At 49.9% G+C, this 14,185-nt stretch overlaps 6 protein-coding genes across 6 annotated transcripts; 3 read left to right on the forward strand and 3 right to left on the reverse strand.

The window, feature by feature from the left end:
- Window positions 1-1,121: 1,121 nt before the first annotated feature.
- BO79DRAFT_202654 (succinate--CoA ligase (GDP-forming) subunit alpha) lies at window positions 1,122-2,968 on the reverse strand. Its single transcript, XM_025681661.1, has 7 exons — window positions 2,657-2,968; window positions 2,544-2,572; window positions 2,339-2,465; window positions 2,216-2,278; window positions 2,130-2,155; window positions 1,973-2,055; window positions 1,122-1,892 (listed from the first exon to the last, which is right to left on the reverse strand). The coding sequence occupies exons 1-7, from the start codon at window positions 2,824-2,826 to the stop codon at window positions 1,392-1,394; spliced, it is 999 nt and encodes a 332-aa protein (XP_025535423.1). The 5' UTR covers window positions 2,827-2,968; the 3' UTR covers window positions 1,122-1,391.
- Window positions 2,969-3,272: 304 nt separating this feature from the next.
- BO79DRAFT_202655 (Elongator subunit ELP3) lies at window positions 3,273-5,054 on the forward strand (the record flags this gene model as incomplete). The annotated part of the gene is made up of 2 exons (XM_025681662.1): window positions 3,273-3,573; window positions 3,628-5,054. 2 exons carry the CDS (start codon window positions 3,273-3,275, stop codon window positions 5,052-5,054), a joined length of 1,728 nt encoding a protein of 575 aa, XP_025535424.1.
- A 406-nt stretch (window positions 5,055-5,460) lies between these two features.
- Window positions 5,461-6,679, reverse strand: BO79DRAFT_202658 (uncharacterized protein). The gene is made up of 4 exons (XM_025681663.1): window positions 6,397-6,679; window positions 6,260-6,317; window positions 6,092-6,184; window positions 5,461-5,973 (listed from the first exon to the last, which is right to left on the reverse strand). The coding sequence occupies exons 1-4, from the start codon at window positions 6,432-6,434 to the stop codon at window positions 5,896-5,898; spliced, it is 267 nt and encodes an 88-aa protein (XP_025535425.1). The 5' UTR covers window positions 6,435-6,679; the 3' UTR covers window positions 5,461-5,895.
- Window positions 6,680-6,997: 318 nt separating this feature from the next.
- On the reverse strand, window positions 6,998-8,170 carry BO79DRAFT_180934 (1-(5-phosphoribosyl)-5- ((5-phosphoribosylamino)methylideneamino)imidazole-4-carboxamide isomerase HIS6). The gene is made up of 3 exons (XM_025680117.1): window positions 7,793-8,170; window positions 7,454-7,640; window positions 6,998-7,343 (listed from the first exon to the last, which is right to left on the reverse strand). The coding sequence occupies exons 1-3, from the start codon at window positions 8,090-8,092 to the stop codon at window positions 7,060-7,062; spliced, it is 771 nt and encodes a 256-aa protein (XP_025535426.1). The 5' UTR covers window positions 8,093-8,170; the 3' UTR covers window positions 6,998-7,059.
- Window positions 8,171-8,355: 185 nt separating this feature from the next.
- BO79DRAFT_240443 (uncharacterized protein) lies at window positions 8,356-9,826 on the forward strand. The gene is made up of 2 exons (XM_025685029.1): window positions 8,356-8,764; window positions 8,824-9,826. Exons 1-2 carry the CDS (start codon window positions 8,405-8,407, stop codon window positions 9,352-9,354), a joined length of 891 nt encoding a protein of 296 aa, XP_025535427.1. The 5' UTR covers window positions 8,356-8,404; the 3' UTR covers window positions 9,355-9,826.
- A 2,082-nt stretch (window positions 9,827-11,908) lies between these two features.
- BO79DRAFT_274783 (uncharacterized protein) lies at window positions 11,909-13,038 on the forward strand (the record flags this gene model as incomplete). Its single annotated transcript, XM_025687625.1, has 4 exons — window positions 11,909-11,997; window positions 12,029-12,199; window positions 12,299-12,337; window positions 12,530-13,038. The coding sequence occupies 4 exons, from the start codon at window positions 11,909-11,911 to the stop codon at window positions 12,936-12,938; spliced, it is 708 nt and encodes a 235-aa protein (XP_025535428.1). The 3' UTR covers window positions 12,939-13,038.
- Window positions 13,039-14,185: the final 1,147 nt, after the last annotated feature.

Here is a 14,185-nt window from a genome sequence, read left to right on the forward strand (position 1 = left end):
AATGCAACATCGGGAAGCCGACGGACAGACCGGCATGCAGACAGAGCAGTTAGGACACACACGGGATGTTTCAGCTTTCTAAGCCACACACACACATCGTTGGATTGGGCCGAAAAAACTAAAGCAACTAAGATGGTAGCTAAGACTACGGATATTAATTAGTTGAGTGACAATAGTATAGTATAGTATAGTATACCGGGATATGAATGACCCTAAGCCGCGGCTAACTAGCTAACTAACTTAACTAGCTAACCAAAGTACGTATGTACACAGTAGTAACAGTAGTCTAGACCAGGACTACAGACAGCCATGCACGATTGCATAATCCCATTCCCAATAACTTTGAACGATAACAACGAAGAAATGTGATTGATTGGCCTTACAGGGTCAGACACTAGATTTCACTCACAAAGCCAAACAAAGTAGGTGATGTACACAGCCCACTTATTTATTAACTTGTTTGCTTTCTAGCCAAAGTATATTATTATCATTATATTATTTTATTATTGTGGTTAGCCGAATAATGATTCATAATGATGATGATGATGGAAGTGATTGTCTGTCACGGCTGCTTGAAGCGGCAAATGATCTGATCCTATCGGATATTCATCAAGTTAAGTTGATCTTTCGTTCCCGGCCCGGTGCCAAGCCCCAACATTCCCGAAACATGGACTTATCCTTTTGCTTCGGCCATACTGGCTGGGGAGGATTCCGGGTATGTCCGATATGCCGATTCCATTCGGTTTAGTTTTGTTGCAACTTGCAAGTAACTATGTGCTTGGTGAGAATTGAGAAGGTTTCCCGGGTGTCCTCAGTCATCTCATCTAGGCTAGTTTAGTTTAGTTTAGTTTAGTTCAGTCTGGTCAGTCTTCAGGCAACCATCCTTCAGTCACTAGGCTTCTAAGCGGGCCTTGCACGTTGGCACTCACTCACTCCATTTTATTGGGTTTGGACCCTGCCGTGCTGGGTAGTACCAGACTCCATCTAGATTAATCTACTTTGTAGGATTCTGCTACACGGAGTCCGTGGGTTGCAATGACTACGGTGTATGTAGATCATGACTCCGACTACAACATCAGTTTCAAAGCAAGAAAGAAATTCAGACCAAATTTACAAGTGAACCTAATTACTTCCTTGCATCTCTAAACATAGGAGATATATCGACGAGAAAAAAGAGAAAATGAGACCAGATATAAGAGACAAAAAGTACAGTGTGGCCGCCATGGCTCGGACATCGAAAGGGAGTCGTCTAATGATAGAGAGATGGAGGGGAGGGGAAGAAGTCAAAAACCCCCGCCCATACTGGGCGAATAAGAGTAGTGAGTTTCGCCCAGGAACCGGCAGGGTTCAAGGGTATGTCTCCGCCTGCGTGCAGACTGTTATCAATTCGTCTAGACCAGATCCCTCTTGACGAATTCGTTCAGCAGCGCCTTGCCCAGGGAAGCGGGGCTGCGCTCGACAACAACACCAGCCGCCTCAAGAGCGGAGATCTTAGAGTCAGCGCCACCCTTGCCGCCGCTGACGATGGCTCCGGCGTGACCCATACGACGGCCCGGGGGAGCGCTAATGCCGGCGATGAATCCAACGGCGGGCTTGTTGTACTTGTTGTTGGCCTTGAGGAACTCGGCGGCATCTTCCTCGGCACTACCACCGATCTCACCAATCATGATGATACCGTCGGTCTCCGGGTCCTCGAGGAAGATCTTCAGGCAGTCGATGAAGTTGGTGCCGGAGAAGGGGTCACCACCGATACCGACGACCAGGGACTGACCAAGACCAGCCTGGGTGGTCTGGTTGACGGCCTCGTAGGTCAGGGTACCGGACCGGGAGACGATACCGACACGGCCACGCTTGTGAATGAATCCAGGCATGATACCAATCTTGCACTGGCCCTACACATCCGAAAATTTCATCATTAGCATCTTGACCCCTGTCCAGAAGGATCGCCTAGTGGTTTTTGGATGCAACTTACAGGAGCGATGATACCAGGGCAGTTAGGACCCACCAGACGGGTCTTGTTCTGCGTCTTCAGGATATCGGTGATACGAACCATGTCTGGTTGATTGGTGGTCAGTCCTACACACAACATGCAGAGATCGTCGGCGCTACGCCATGGCTAATAAACATACCGTGCTGAGGGATACCCTCGGTGATACTATCCCGGTTGTTAGCACATGCTAGGCTCTTCTATCGTCATCGAGAGAGTTTTGCCTACCAGACAGCCAGAGGAATTTCGGCCTCGATGGCCTCCTCAATACCCTTAGCGGCCAAGGGGGGGCTAGACTCAATCATTAGCAAATGTTCCTTCTATTCTCGATTAGGACGGCCGGAAGCATACGGGACGAAGAGCGCAGTAGCGGTAGCTCCAGTCTCCTTGACGGCCTCGCTCACGTTGGCGAAGACGGGACGGTCAAGGTGCATCGAGCCGGCCTTCTTCGGGTTGGTTCCACCAACGACCTTGGTGCCTAGCAAGTTGTGAGTTTCCCATGTGAAACTGCCGGAGACACCTATCTAATTGGTGCAGACGTAGGAGGAGATAATACCATAGGCGATAGCTTGCTCAGCGTGGAAACTGCGGAAAGACGAAAAATAGCAACGTCAGCATCTCATGCATGATAAACAGCGTTCCCAGCGGATCGGGCAAAAAAAGACGTACGTTCCCTGCTTTCCAGTGAAACCCTGGAAGATAACCTTGGTCTCTCCGTTAATGCGAAGGTTGTTCACAGTCTCAGCGTAAGCCGGGCTGGCCGAGGCAGAGTATGCCCGGCGCTGCGTGGCAGCAGCATTGCGAAGGGCAGCGACGGTGTTACGGCGGACGGCCTGCATGGTTGATAGGGAGGGGAAGAAACCCGGTAAGGGGAGATCGGAAAGAGGGGAGAGGTGTGAAAGTTGAAGCACTACGAAGGTGCAAGGGAGAGTTTGTGGTTGAGATAGAGAAGAGAGGAAAGAGTAGCCGTTTCAAACGCGCCGGACAGATTCGCTTTGGGGAATTTCGGGACAAAGCTTTAAGCGGATCCGAGTTGTCACGGGCGGTCGGTTGCCTCCCTCGGCCTCGCTGCTCTTTTTTTCCTGTTGCCGTTGTGCTGTTCCGCCGCATCATCTCCCCCACATTATCTTAGCTCTACCCTTCTTTTTTCGGTAGTGGCTATTCAAGATCCAGATCTAGATTGTGTATCTTTACTGATTTGGCCGGTTGATTGATTTTCCTACTTGTCTTTCTTTTTTTCGCCCCGTCGCGCAGTTCGCGTGGTGTGCATTTCACCTCCTTCAAGATGGCGACCGCTACAATGACTATGCCGCCACTTCCCAAGTCTAAGAAAAATGCCAAACTTCCCCCGGAGAATGAACGTTTTATGAGAGCTTGCTCCGATATTGCGAATGCCCTCATCCAAGAATATGAAGCGCAACGCGATCCCAAGAAACCCAAGAGAGATATCAACCTCAACAAACTGCGGGGTCAAGTCGCCAAAAAGCATGCCCTGGCTACACAACCCCCATTGACGGCCATTATCGCGGCTGTCCCTGAGCATTACAAGAAATATATCCTTCCCAAGTTGATTGCGAAGCCCATCAGTATGTCTGCGCCTTGTCTTTCCTGCGCTTAGCAATTCTAACAGCCCCTGCTAGGAACCTCATCCGGTATCGCGGTCGTCGCGGTCATGAGTAAACCCCATCGTTGTCCCCATATCGCCTACACCGGAAACATCTGCGTCTACTGCCCTGGTGGCCCTGATTCCGACTTTGAGTACTCTACACAGTCATATACCGGATATGAGCCGACGTCGATGCGTGCGATCCGCGCCCGTTACGATCCGTTTGAGCAGGCCAGAGGACGTGTGGACCAGATCAAGTCTCTGGGTCACAGCGTGGATAAGGTGGAGTACATCATCATGGGTGGAACATTCATGTCTCTTCCGGAGGACTACCGTGAGTCGTTCGTGGCTCAGCTGCACAACGCGCTCAGTGGATACCAGACGGACAATGTCGACGAAGCAGTACAGGCTGGTGAGATGAGTAACGTGAAGTGCGTGGGTATCACAATCGAAACAAGACCGGACTACTGTCTCGACCAACATTTGAGCAGTATGCTCCGCTACGGATGTACCAGATTGGAGATCGGTGTCCAGAGTCTGTATGAGGATGTCGCCAGAGACACAAACAGAGGTCACACTGTTGCGGCCGTCGCAGAAACATTCAAGCTTGCCAAGGATGCCGGCTTCAAGGTCGTCAGTCATATGATGCCGGATCTGCCCAACGTGGGCATGGAGCGTGACCTGTTCCAGTTCCAGGAGTACTTTGAGAACCCGGCTTTCCGAACGGATGGTTTGAAGATCTACCCCACGCTGGTCATTCGTGGAACTGGTCTCTATGAGCTATGGAGGACTGGTCGTTACAAGAACTACACACCAAACGCCCTTATCGACCTGGTTGCCCGCATCCTCGCTCTGGTGCCCCCGTGGACACGTATTTACCGAGTCCAGCGTGATATCCCCATGCCCCTGGTGACCTCGGGAGTCGAGAACGGCAACCTGCGCGAACTGGCCTTGGCACGCATGAAGGACTTTGGCACCACCTGCCGCGACGTACGTACCCGTGAAGTCGGTATCAACGAAGTCAAGAACAAGATCCGCCCATCCCAAGTCGAGCTGATCCGCCGTGACTACACGGCCAACGGAGGCTGGGAGACATTCCTCGCCTACGAGGACCCCAAGCAGGATATCCTGATCGGTCTGCTGCGCCTGCGCAAGTGCAGCCCAACCCACACCTTCCGGCCCGAGTTCACCGGTCAGCAGACCAGTATCGTGCGTGAGCTGCACGTGTACGGATCTGCTGTTCCTCTCCACGGACGTGACCCGCGCAAGTTCCAACACCGCGGGTTCGGAACCCTGCTCATGGAAGAAGCAGAGCGCATCGCTCGCGAAGAGCACGGCAGCACAAAGATCAGTGTTATTTCTGGTGTTGGTGTACGCAGCTACTATGCTCGTCTGGGATACACTCTCGATGGACCGTACATGTCCAAGATGCTGGACCCGATTGAAGACGAGGAATTTTAAGCACTATCAGAGAAAACAAAACCATTAATGAATATGAATGATGCGCGGTATTGCAACAACACCATCAAACGATACTCGAAACACACAAAAGTCCTTCTTAGGTTATCTGCATGCGGCGTTGCTCGGGGTTGGTTCTCCATTATACTGTTATTCAGGGGAGCAGTAGCGAAATCGGTATATACCAAAAATGGGCGGGATTAGAGAAACTTGCATTGTACATATGGCGCTTGAGCCGATTTGCTTGCCTACTATTACTACTATATGAGGATGAATGATACATGTCACATGTGTATTGGTACTTACTTGAGCCTTTCTGTTACAGATAGTACTTCGCTCGCTGCTACTATTCGTCTATTAACAAACCAACAGTGAAATATCATGATGGATGATGATGATGGATTGAACATAACTGCGGACACACAAGTTCTATACGAACAAAGACTATATACATATACAACCCGCAAAATACACCAGAAAAAAGAACGGCGCAAAAAAAGATCAAACAATCCAAACATCCATTCCATCACATCACATCGCAACTGAAGGAGCTAATAATAATCAATCCAATACCACTCCGGCTTTACCATAAGCAAGCGAGGATGGAGTGAGCCTCCCACGATCAGATTGTCATACGTAGCACAGCACACGCAGACTATATCGACATTCCTTCCTCTCCTTTCCCTTTCTCTTACATCCAGGGAAAGTATGCCCCCTCCTGAGATAGAATATATGGTACATCTCTCGATGGTCCATCCGCATCTGCATCGATACGCTTCTTCCTACTCCAGCAAGATAAAGCCAGCAATCCACCTCAAAATCGCAAAGCAATGTAGAATACCCTTTAACTCAACGATATAGCCCCGCCCCTCCGAGCCCTCATGTGCAAGTAAGCCTGGAAAGCGCAGAACACGAAGAAAGCCTATATACCAGTCATCAATGGGTTAGCATATCCATTCTCTTTCTCCCGCTGTCTTTTTTCCCTTTCTATCTCCACAACTCCAATCCATATACATAAAAACCCAGGGATAAACACGTACAATATAAACCAACACGGCGGTGAAAATCGAAGCTGCGACCGCGGCGCCATCTTCAGGTTCGCCTTCGGAGCCAGTGAAACCGGGGTGTTCGCTCTATTCCATGACCCTTCTGTCAGAATACTCCTTTATTTAGGCGATAATGAAAGATTGATATAGTATAAAACGCACCTTGTATAGCGAACCCAAAACGGAGAGGATAACGATAGCGAAGACGGAGATGACCACACTATTTCAATCAATGTCCCTTGTATTAGCTAGCTGGTCTGGTTCTGGAGTCGCGCTGTGTGGGTGTATTGTGGACGTACCAGGACCATGCGTTTAGAGCGGAGACGACGGGCTTCATCTTGTATGGTGTGATAAGGCTGGAGCAACTTCGGGGGGTTGAGAGAGGGAGGAGGGAGAGTCGGGAGTGGCTGGCTGGCTGGCTGGCGCGGCTCGGGTGGTTGATGGTGAGACCCGTTATCCGATGAGATGCGATGAGATTTGCGGACTAGCGATGGGATGGATGTATTGGTCGCTGACGCAGATAAAAGAGTGATGGAACTTTCAGATTGCCTGTCCAGGCTGCCGTTAAGAGAGGGGGATGAGGCCGTTGATGTCGTTGGATGATGTCGAGGATCGCAGGTGCCGGTGGAGACCTCCGGTGTGTTGGCGCTAAGCTGTTTTGGGGCGGGCGGTTGTGTGTCGAGACTTGTTGTCCGCGTCATGGTGTTGCATTTGATGGTTATACTTTGTCCCGTCAGGGGATTGGGTCTTTCAACTTATAGTGTAGAATAAGGGGGTATTTTCGATCTTGTGAGATGTTGTTTCTTGAATATGCGAGGTGTGTTAAGTAGAAGTAGTGTAGTATTGGTTTCATTCATGTCCTCAATGATCATGTTCTTAACTGAAATATATATACATCATCTGCCATGTCTCATGTCTATTTTCACCCACAACCATCATCTCTTCAATCCAACAACCACGCCCTAATGCGTCTTGTTCCATTCTATACATTCATCAAACGTTACCCCAGATCCACCAAAGATATCCAATGCACTTCCAATCGTCAAATCCACCTTCCCTTGACTGCTGACGTGAACTTTCTCCAGATCCTGGAGATTCCGAGCACCTCCGGCATAGGTGACAGGGATCGTGCACCACTGGGACAGCTTAGACACGAGCTCCTCATCAACGCCCTGTTGCAGACCCTCGACATCTGCAGCGTGAATGAGGAATTCGGAACAGTAGGGCTCCAAGAGCGCAATTGATTCTGCTTCGGTTAGTTGTATTCATACAATGACTGTAATCACAGCAAGAGAACAGAGAAAGCAAAGCCATAACAACAAAACCTTCAATTCAAGACCAAGACTGCATGCTTACCTTGCGTAATCTCCATCTCAGTAATCGTCTGCCAGCGATTCATAGCCACAAACCACGTGTTGCCCTTCTTCCTGCAGCTCAGGTCCAAGACCAGCTTAGACCTGTCACCATCCAGCGCAACAAGAACAGACTGCAGCCTTTCAAGAGAGAACTTGCCGTCCGGGAAGAGGAACGATGTGATGATAACCTGCAATTGCAACATTAGCCATTACACTGCACAACAACACACTCTACACAACCTCCAAACCAAAGCAACACCCAACCCCCAACCCCCAATTCATCCATCCACACCCACAAACCCAACCCCAAAACCCCAAAGAAGAAGGAGAAAGAACTAACCTTCTCAGCCCCCATCTCAACCCAATACTTCGCATTCTGATCCGTAATGCCCCCCGCAACCTGCAACCCAGCAGGCCAAGTCCTCAACGCCTCCTTAGCAGCCTCATCATTGCCCGGACCGAGCATAACAACATGTCCACCTCTCAAATCATTCTTCCTATACAATTCCGCATAGTGACTGGCCGGCAACTTCGACACATAATTCGTCTTCAAATCCGCCGCAACACTGCTCAACGTTCCGCCCACTATTTGCTTCACCTGGCCGGAGTGTAAATCAATGCAGGGACGGAATTTGGTCATTTTGATGGAAATATCCTCTGACGGATCCACCACAAGTCACTCAATTCGTGTGTCTGATCAGTACTGTCGTGAATGAATGAATGACTCTATCTAATTCCCCCCACGGTTTTGTGGAAATCCGACGAGGGGTTGCGCGGGTTATCTTATCTACACGTGATGGGAAACATGCAGTATGGAGTGAATTACATAAGCAGTTAGTTTCACGGCAAAGTCGTCACTTATCGCGCGCATTATTTTTTTCCGCCGGAACGAGTGGTTTGGTCGTTCAGCATTTTATTGTTTGGTTTATAGCAGCAGCACAAGGAATTGAAAATGGTCGGAAAGCGCAAGAGAGAGGCTGCTGTTGTCTCTAGGACTACGAAGGTGGATGAGGAGGAGGAGAAGAAGACGACGCCACAGACTGAGACGACTGATGCTTCTGCTACGGATGTTTTTCGCAAATTCTTTGAGGCGCAGTTTCAGCCGTTGGAGGTGCCTGGGGGCCAGGTAGCTCGTGGTGATGAGTCGGATGAAGAAGACAGTGAGGATGAGGATTTTGAGGAGGGATCTGAATCGGGCTCTGATTGGGATGGTCTCTCCGGAGAGGAAGACGAGGCTCCGGTTGAGGTGGTTGAGCATCGCGATATCAAGAGCCAGGATTTGTTGGATAAGAAGGCGCGTAAGGCGTTTATGGTATGTCTACGAAATGTGCGTGTGCTGTCATGGTTTCTTTGCTAATTCGCCTTTACTAGACCTCGAAACCACCCTCGTATTCCGAAGAACCGAAGCCGGCGAAAAAGAAGGCCAAGAAGGAAAAGAGCGACGATGATGAGGAGGATGCTATGGATGCGGATAATCTGAAGAATGATCTCGCCTTGCAACGGCTTCTGAAGGAGTCCCATCTGCTCGAGTCGGCGAATGAGCTTGCGCCAACCGGTAAAAACCGAATCAAGGCTCTTGATCTCAGAATGCAGGAACTAGGGGCAAAGGCGTCTCTGTATAAGCAGAAAATGCCCACGGCGCACAGAAGAGGCATCAAGGAGAAGGCGGAAATGAAGGAAGATAGGCGCCGACGTGAAGCCAAGGAGAACGGTATCATTCTCGAGAAGCCCGCACCGAAATCAAACCCAGCCAGCACCAAGCGTCGGGAGCGCGGTGTCGGAGGTGCTTCTATCGGAAAATTTGCGGGTGGTGCTTTGAACCTGAGCAAGCGTGACGTGGCCGCCATTCAAGGCCCGCGCCGCACGACAAAGGGCAAGGGCAGGGGCAGAGGACGTCGCTAGGCCTGCCTGAGAGCCATGAATGGCAGTACTAGCCACGCCTGACACCACTCCCAGTCAGATCCCTTTACGTCCCGTGCGCGCCCAGAGCGCGCCGCCCTGATTCGACGTGGATTGGCTGTCGAGCGTATCCTAGCCCCAGTAATGCTTACCGGAAGAGGGGTTGTAGTCTGTTTCTTTACATGAGGAACTTTCTGTCAATCCTTCGCCTTCCTCTTGTTCTTCGGCTGTTTCACGAACACGCCCCGACCCCTTTGTGAAGGTTTACCGTGTCCAGACTGCTGTGATAGGTCGGGATCGAGTCCTCGATGTGCCGCAACAAAGGGAAGAGCAGACCGATGCGCCCGCTCGTAATGAGGACGTCGAGATGGCCCCGGCGTCCATGCTGGCTGCAGCCTTGATTCAATGCTGAAACTTCTGATTTGCCCGCTCAAACCTTATTCCCCGAAACGCCTTAAGACAGTGTGCGAAGCACGTTCCAATAGCACCAAACTATGTGTGAGACCGAGCACGCTGTTCCGAATACGGTGATATCCCCGAGTCGAGCTAAGGTTTGAGGACGAGACCCCCAATTCTGAGACAGCCTATGGCCTTAGGACGTTTGAGAAGGTCGACCGACATGAGAATACCCCAGAGGTTGGCCAGTTTTAGCCGCTAGGTGCTGTCTATAAACAGCTGAAGCACGAGTCATCCTAGATAGATGGATCTTAGAAAGCGTCTAGTCTGTTATTGAGCAAAAATAGAACGTCTCCATCTCGTATAGAGACACCCGATGAAAGGGCGTCGCATGAACCGACTGTAAACAAGACTTTTAGTACTTTTTAGCTCGATTCCTTGGAGAACTACTATCAAAGTACACGTCAGTTTTCTCCAGTAGTAGCGCTCACCAAATGTTGAGTTGAGAAACCTAGCTTCTCATCTGATCAGTCATACTCCTTTTTTCCCCCCATCTCTAGCTCGGCCTCGGTTTAAGCCAGCCTAATAAGGACTAGGAGTTTGCCAGTCTGATATGATTGAGTTTGCCAGTTCTGCGGCTACAGGCACACCGATCTGCTACTAGCGGATAAACGTCCCACCCTCAGGCAGTTCCTCTGTCTGCTTATCTAGTCCCGGTGTACCGGGGTACCTGCATGAATAATCCGATATTATTAGGTTAGTGCAATAGCGGTTCCGTGGTTCCAATTCTCTAGTTCAGGTACCGCTGCCGTGAAGGGGAATGGAGAAGCCGCAAAAGGAGAAAAAAAAATTGATGCGAATTGCTAAGGCGTCAATAATAGTTCCCATTATTGCCATGCATCCATCCGGTTTTGTTAGTCATCTCCCACTAAATTCTGCATGCTCGTGCCTTTGCACGAACCACAAGCCATGAGGCGGGACAGGGAGACATCTTCGTCGTTTCAGATTCTGCACGTAACCATTCCGAGCAGTGTACTTTGACACTTGCACCGGAATCGCTTGGAAATGTCGCTTAGTACGAGTCAGAAGTCTGAGTCGTAACCCGTAGATACAGGGTGGTTGGTGCCTTCTGGAGAAGTCTAGACGATATCGTGCAAGCTGGACCTGGATCATTGCCGACTACACTTGGCATTTATCACCCCTTTAAGCGGAAGTCCACCGAATCGCGCATGAAGCCGGATTGGTGTCTATAGCGTGTTGTTGTTGATAGCATGATGCGGATTTGGAGTATCCATGTCTAGTGACAGAAAATGCCGCTATATGATCCTTCATGCAGGAACGTGGGAAAAAAATGCGTAATCCCCCCTCTTAGTGCTAACCTACCTGCTTGGCATCTTGACAATGCACTAGATAGCTGGTGTTATTAGGCCCATGGATATCTTTTCACCTTAGTAGACAGGTATGATGGAAAAAGTCATTCATCTGTGGTCCTCAATATCGAGAAGTCAACAATGTGGAGGATCGAGAGACAAGGGCAAGCTAGCTGATCGATCTATGGCCTGGGCAGAAACTTTAGGGGAAAGAGGTGGATTCGCGGACACGGAATTCCAGCTTTCTCCGTTGGTCGCCATATAGAATATAGGCTAATCCCAAAACCCGAGGTTTAAACGGGGAGAGAATAAGGCCGCTGATCATCTCCATTCCGATATATCCGGCCATTTCATTTGGTTACTGGCGGAGCGAGATTCCCCAGGGAGCCAATGTTATTGTCTTGGGTCTCGGAGGCTTATTGGCATGATTCACGGATTTATATCAGTTTGTGGGATAGTACGACTGTCGTCAACAAGCGACTATTGTATGTGCGAAATCCTAGGTGAAAGAGGCCGACCAAGCTGGCCTACTAACCAATGAACGTATCGGCCATCCGGAAGAGATAGATGTATCAGGCTGGGAGGATCAGCATGGGGACGGCGCATTCGCTACGCATTCCACTAAGGAGCTGACAGTTGTAAACAGAAGCCGGATGGACGCGACTCTAAGCTCCCCCGCACGTTCTCGAGTCAGGCTGGGAGGTTTCATCTTGGACACTACTCCAGCTTAGCTGCATCGCTAGATACGAGACACAAGCTATCACCAGAACAGAAGGTAGAGATGTAGAAAGATGGACCTAGCGTTGGTCCGGCCTCTGTTTGATCGCCCTGAGCTTCCTATCTCATATCCCCGACAGATAGCAGTACAGGCCGAGGCCGAGTGCGGCACAGACTCATTCAGTAAGAGATAGATGTTGCCCGGGTGGTCCTGGCAGTGACGGATGCCGGAAGTTGGAACAGTGCTGGACTTTTCTAGATGGTTTCAGGCCTGACGATCAAACCCAGGCCCGTTGCACAGAGAGCGGGCCAAGCCTTCCCTTGCTGGAAATGCGACCTTTCTTCTTCGCAGAAGGACAGAAAGGGTAAGTCAAAGTAGAATGGTCTTTTTCTGAACTAACTTACCACTAAGTCACTAAATGACGAGCTAATGCCGGCTTTACCAATTGCGACCTTGTGGTCAGCAAGCCGGCAGAGGCGGCCGTAATTTATGGCCCCATTAGGTCTCCATCGAGAACCCCATGGAATCCAGGCACAATTGCCTATTCCGGCCTGGTTGCCACCCACTTAGGGTCTGGAAGGATTCAACCGTCAGGGGAGAGCTTGAGTTTCCAAGTTGTCCTTAGTACCACTTAGCATCTTCGATGGGGTATTGGAGTACTATCTACTGGCACTATTTGCTATGCTAACCTTAGTCTCGCTATGCTTCCGACTGTTGCTACTGGATTCGAGCCATCCCGACTCCATCCTAACTCCATCCTAATCCCCATCCTTACGCCGTTCTTCCACATTGTTTCGCAACAACTCCGAGAACTATTGCGAGATATCGTGAGAACTTACGTAGTCTGCTCCGAAGAGGCGTCCAGACTAAAAGACATGGCTTTGAATAACTCTAAATGTGTATGGGTGCGAGCTATCGGCGCCCTCTCGGGATGCTCGGTCTTTCGGACTTCTCCCAAATGCAGCAACCAGCCTCCGGCATTTTTGACTGGGTCTTCGGAGAATTTATCATGGGTAGCAAGGGGTCTCTTCCCACCGACCCTGATCGATGACAGTGCTCAGATATCAGCCTGTCTATTTTTGTGTTTTCTTGGTGGTCCCTGACCTCTCCTGACCGGCATACCCATGATGCACCCCCTTTTTTTTGCCCAGCACACGCAGTCGTTGTAGTCTGCACAGTGCACGGTGACTATCTCTGTAGGTCTTTCTCTCTTTCTCTGCGGACATTCAGAATTCGGCCGAAACTGTGGAGTAGACTACTTACATAAAGATCTTGACGATCGGACCAATGACCGCCTGACAATCCCAGCACCGCTGCACTAAGTATGCCTCTATAACCAGCATACCGACTATACTGGCCATCTTAACCTCCTTGAACGGGCTGAAGTGGAGGAAGTACAGTATAGGGGGGCAATCATGGCCTTACGGCACACTTCGGACTGACTTTCGGAAGACACATCCTACCATGGATACCACAAGAATTGGGCTGTTAAGGCTTGGCGACTAAGCTTCGCCGTTTTCGCATCCATCCTTTGGATTGCGCAGATCACCCCTGATGCTCAACGTCCTGACCGTATGATGGCATGCTCCGGGGTCAAACCGGCTAGACCTCATTTTTCGCATCACCGCCTCTTCTCTCCCAGATTAACTAGCAAACAATTGCTTTTAGATTTGTCATTGTGATCGCGTTAAACAAATGGGTTAGCTCGGGTCACGAAACATGGATTGCCACATTACCCGCGCTTGTTTCCTATCCTGCTACAGTGATTCAGCCTGGTATGTGACTCAGGCGATCATTATGTCATCTCTGACATACCAGTGATAATATCATCAGGCATCTATGAATTCAGACGACGAGGACGATCTTGATATTCTTAGAGTTAGGAACATACCCCATAAAGCACGATCCCAATATCGAAGTGCACTATATTGATGCACACGGACCAAACCTTGATGTCTCAAAAATGAGCTCGGGTAATCGGGCCCCTCATACTGTGTGCGATTTAATTTAAGATCGTTGTCTGTATCTTGTGAAAGAGTCAGGTGAATGTGATTTAGTCGATCGTGATAATTTGTATCCGATATTAATCTTTATTTGGAGGCTATGGTTGGTGGGCCAATGGGCGTAGCGCTTGCCGCTATGATGGTGATTGTGATTGATCATCTTGATCAGTTATATACGTCCAAAGACAATCAAAGGGCAGAAAGTACCTACTAAGTAGGTACTTACCAACTTACCGGGGTTTACTTTCCCAGCTACTACTATCTTCAGAGATCCCCTCAACCAGCCTTGAGCGGCAAATCTCACCGGTCATGCGTCCCTTGGTGGCAGTGGCGTTTTGGGCTGTAGG

The sequence above is a fragment of the Aspergillus costaricaensis genome (assembly GCF_003184835.1).
Source record: "Aspergillus costaricaensis CBS 115574 unplaced genomic scaffold BO79scaffold_39, whole genome shotgun sequence".
NCBI lineage: Eukaryota > Fungi > Ascomycota > Eurotiomycetes > Eurotiales > Aspergillaceae > Aspergillus > Aspergillus costaricensis.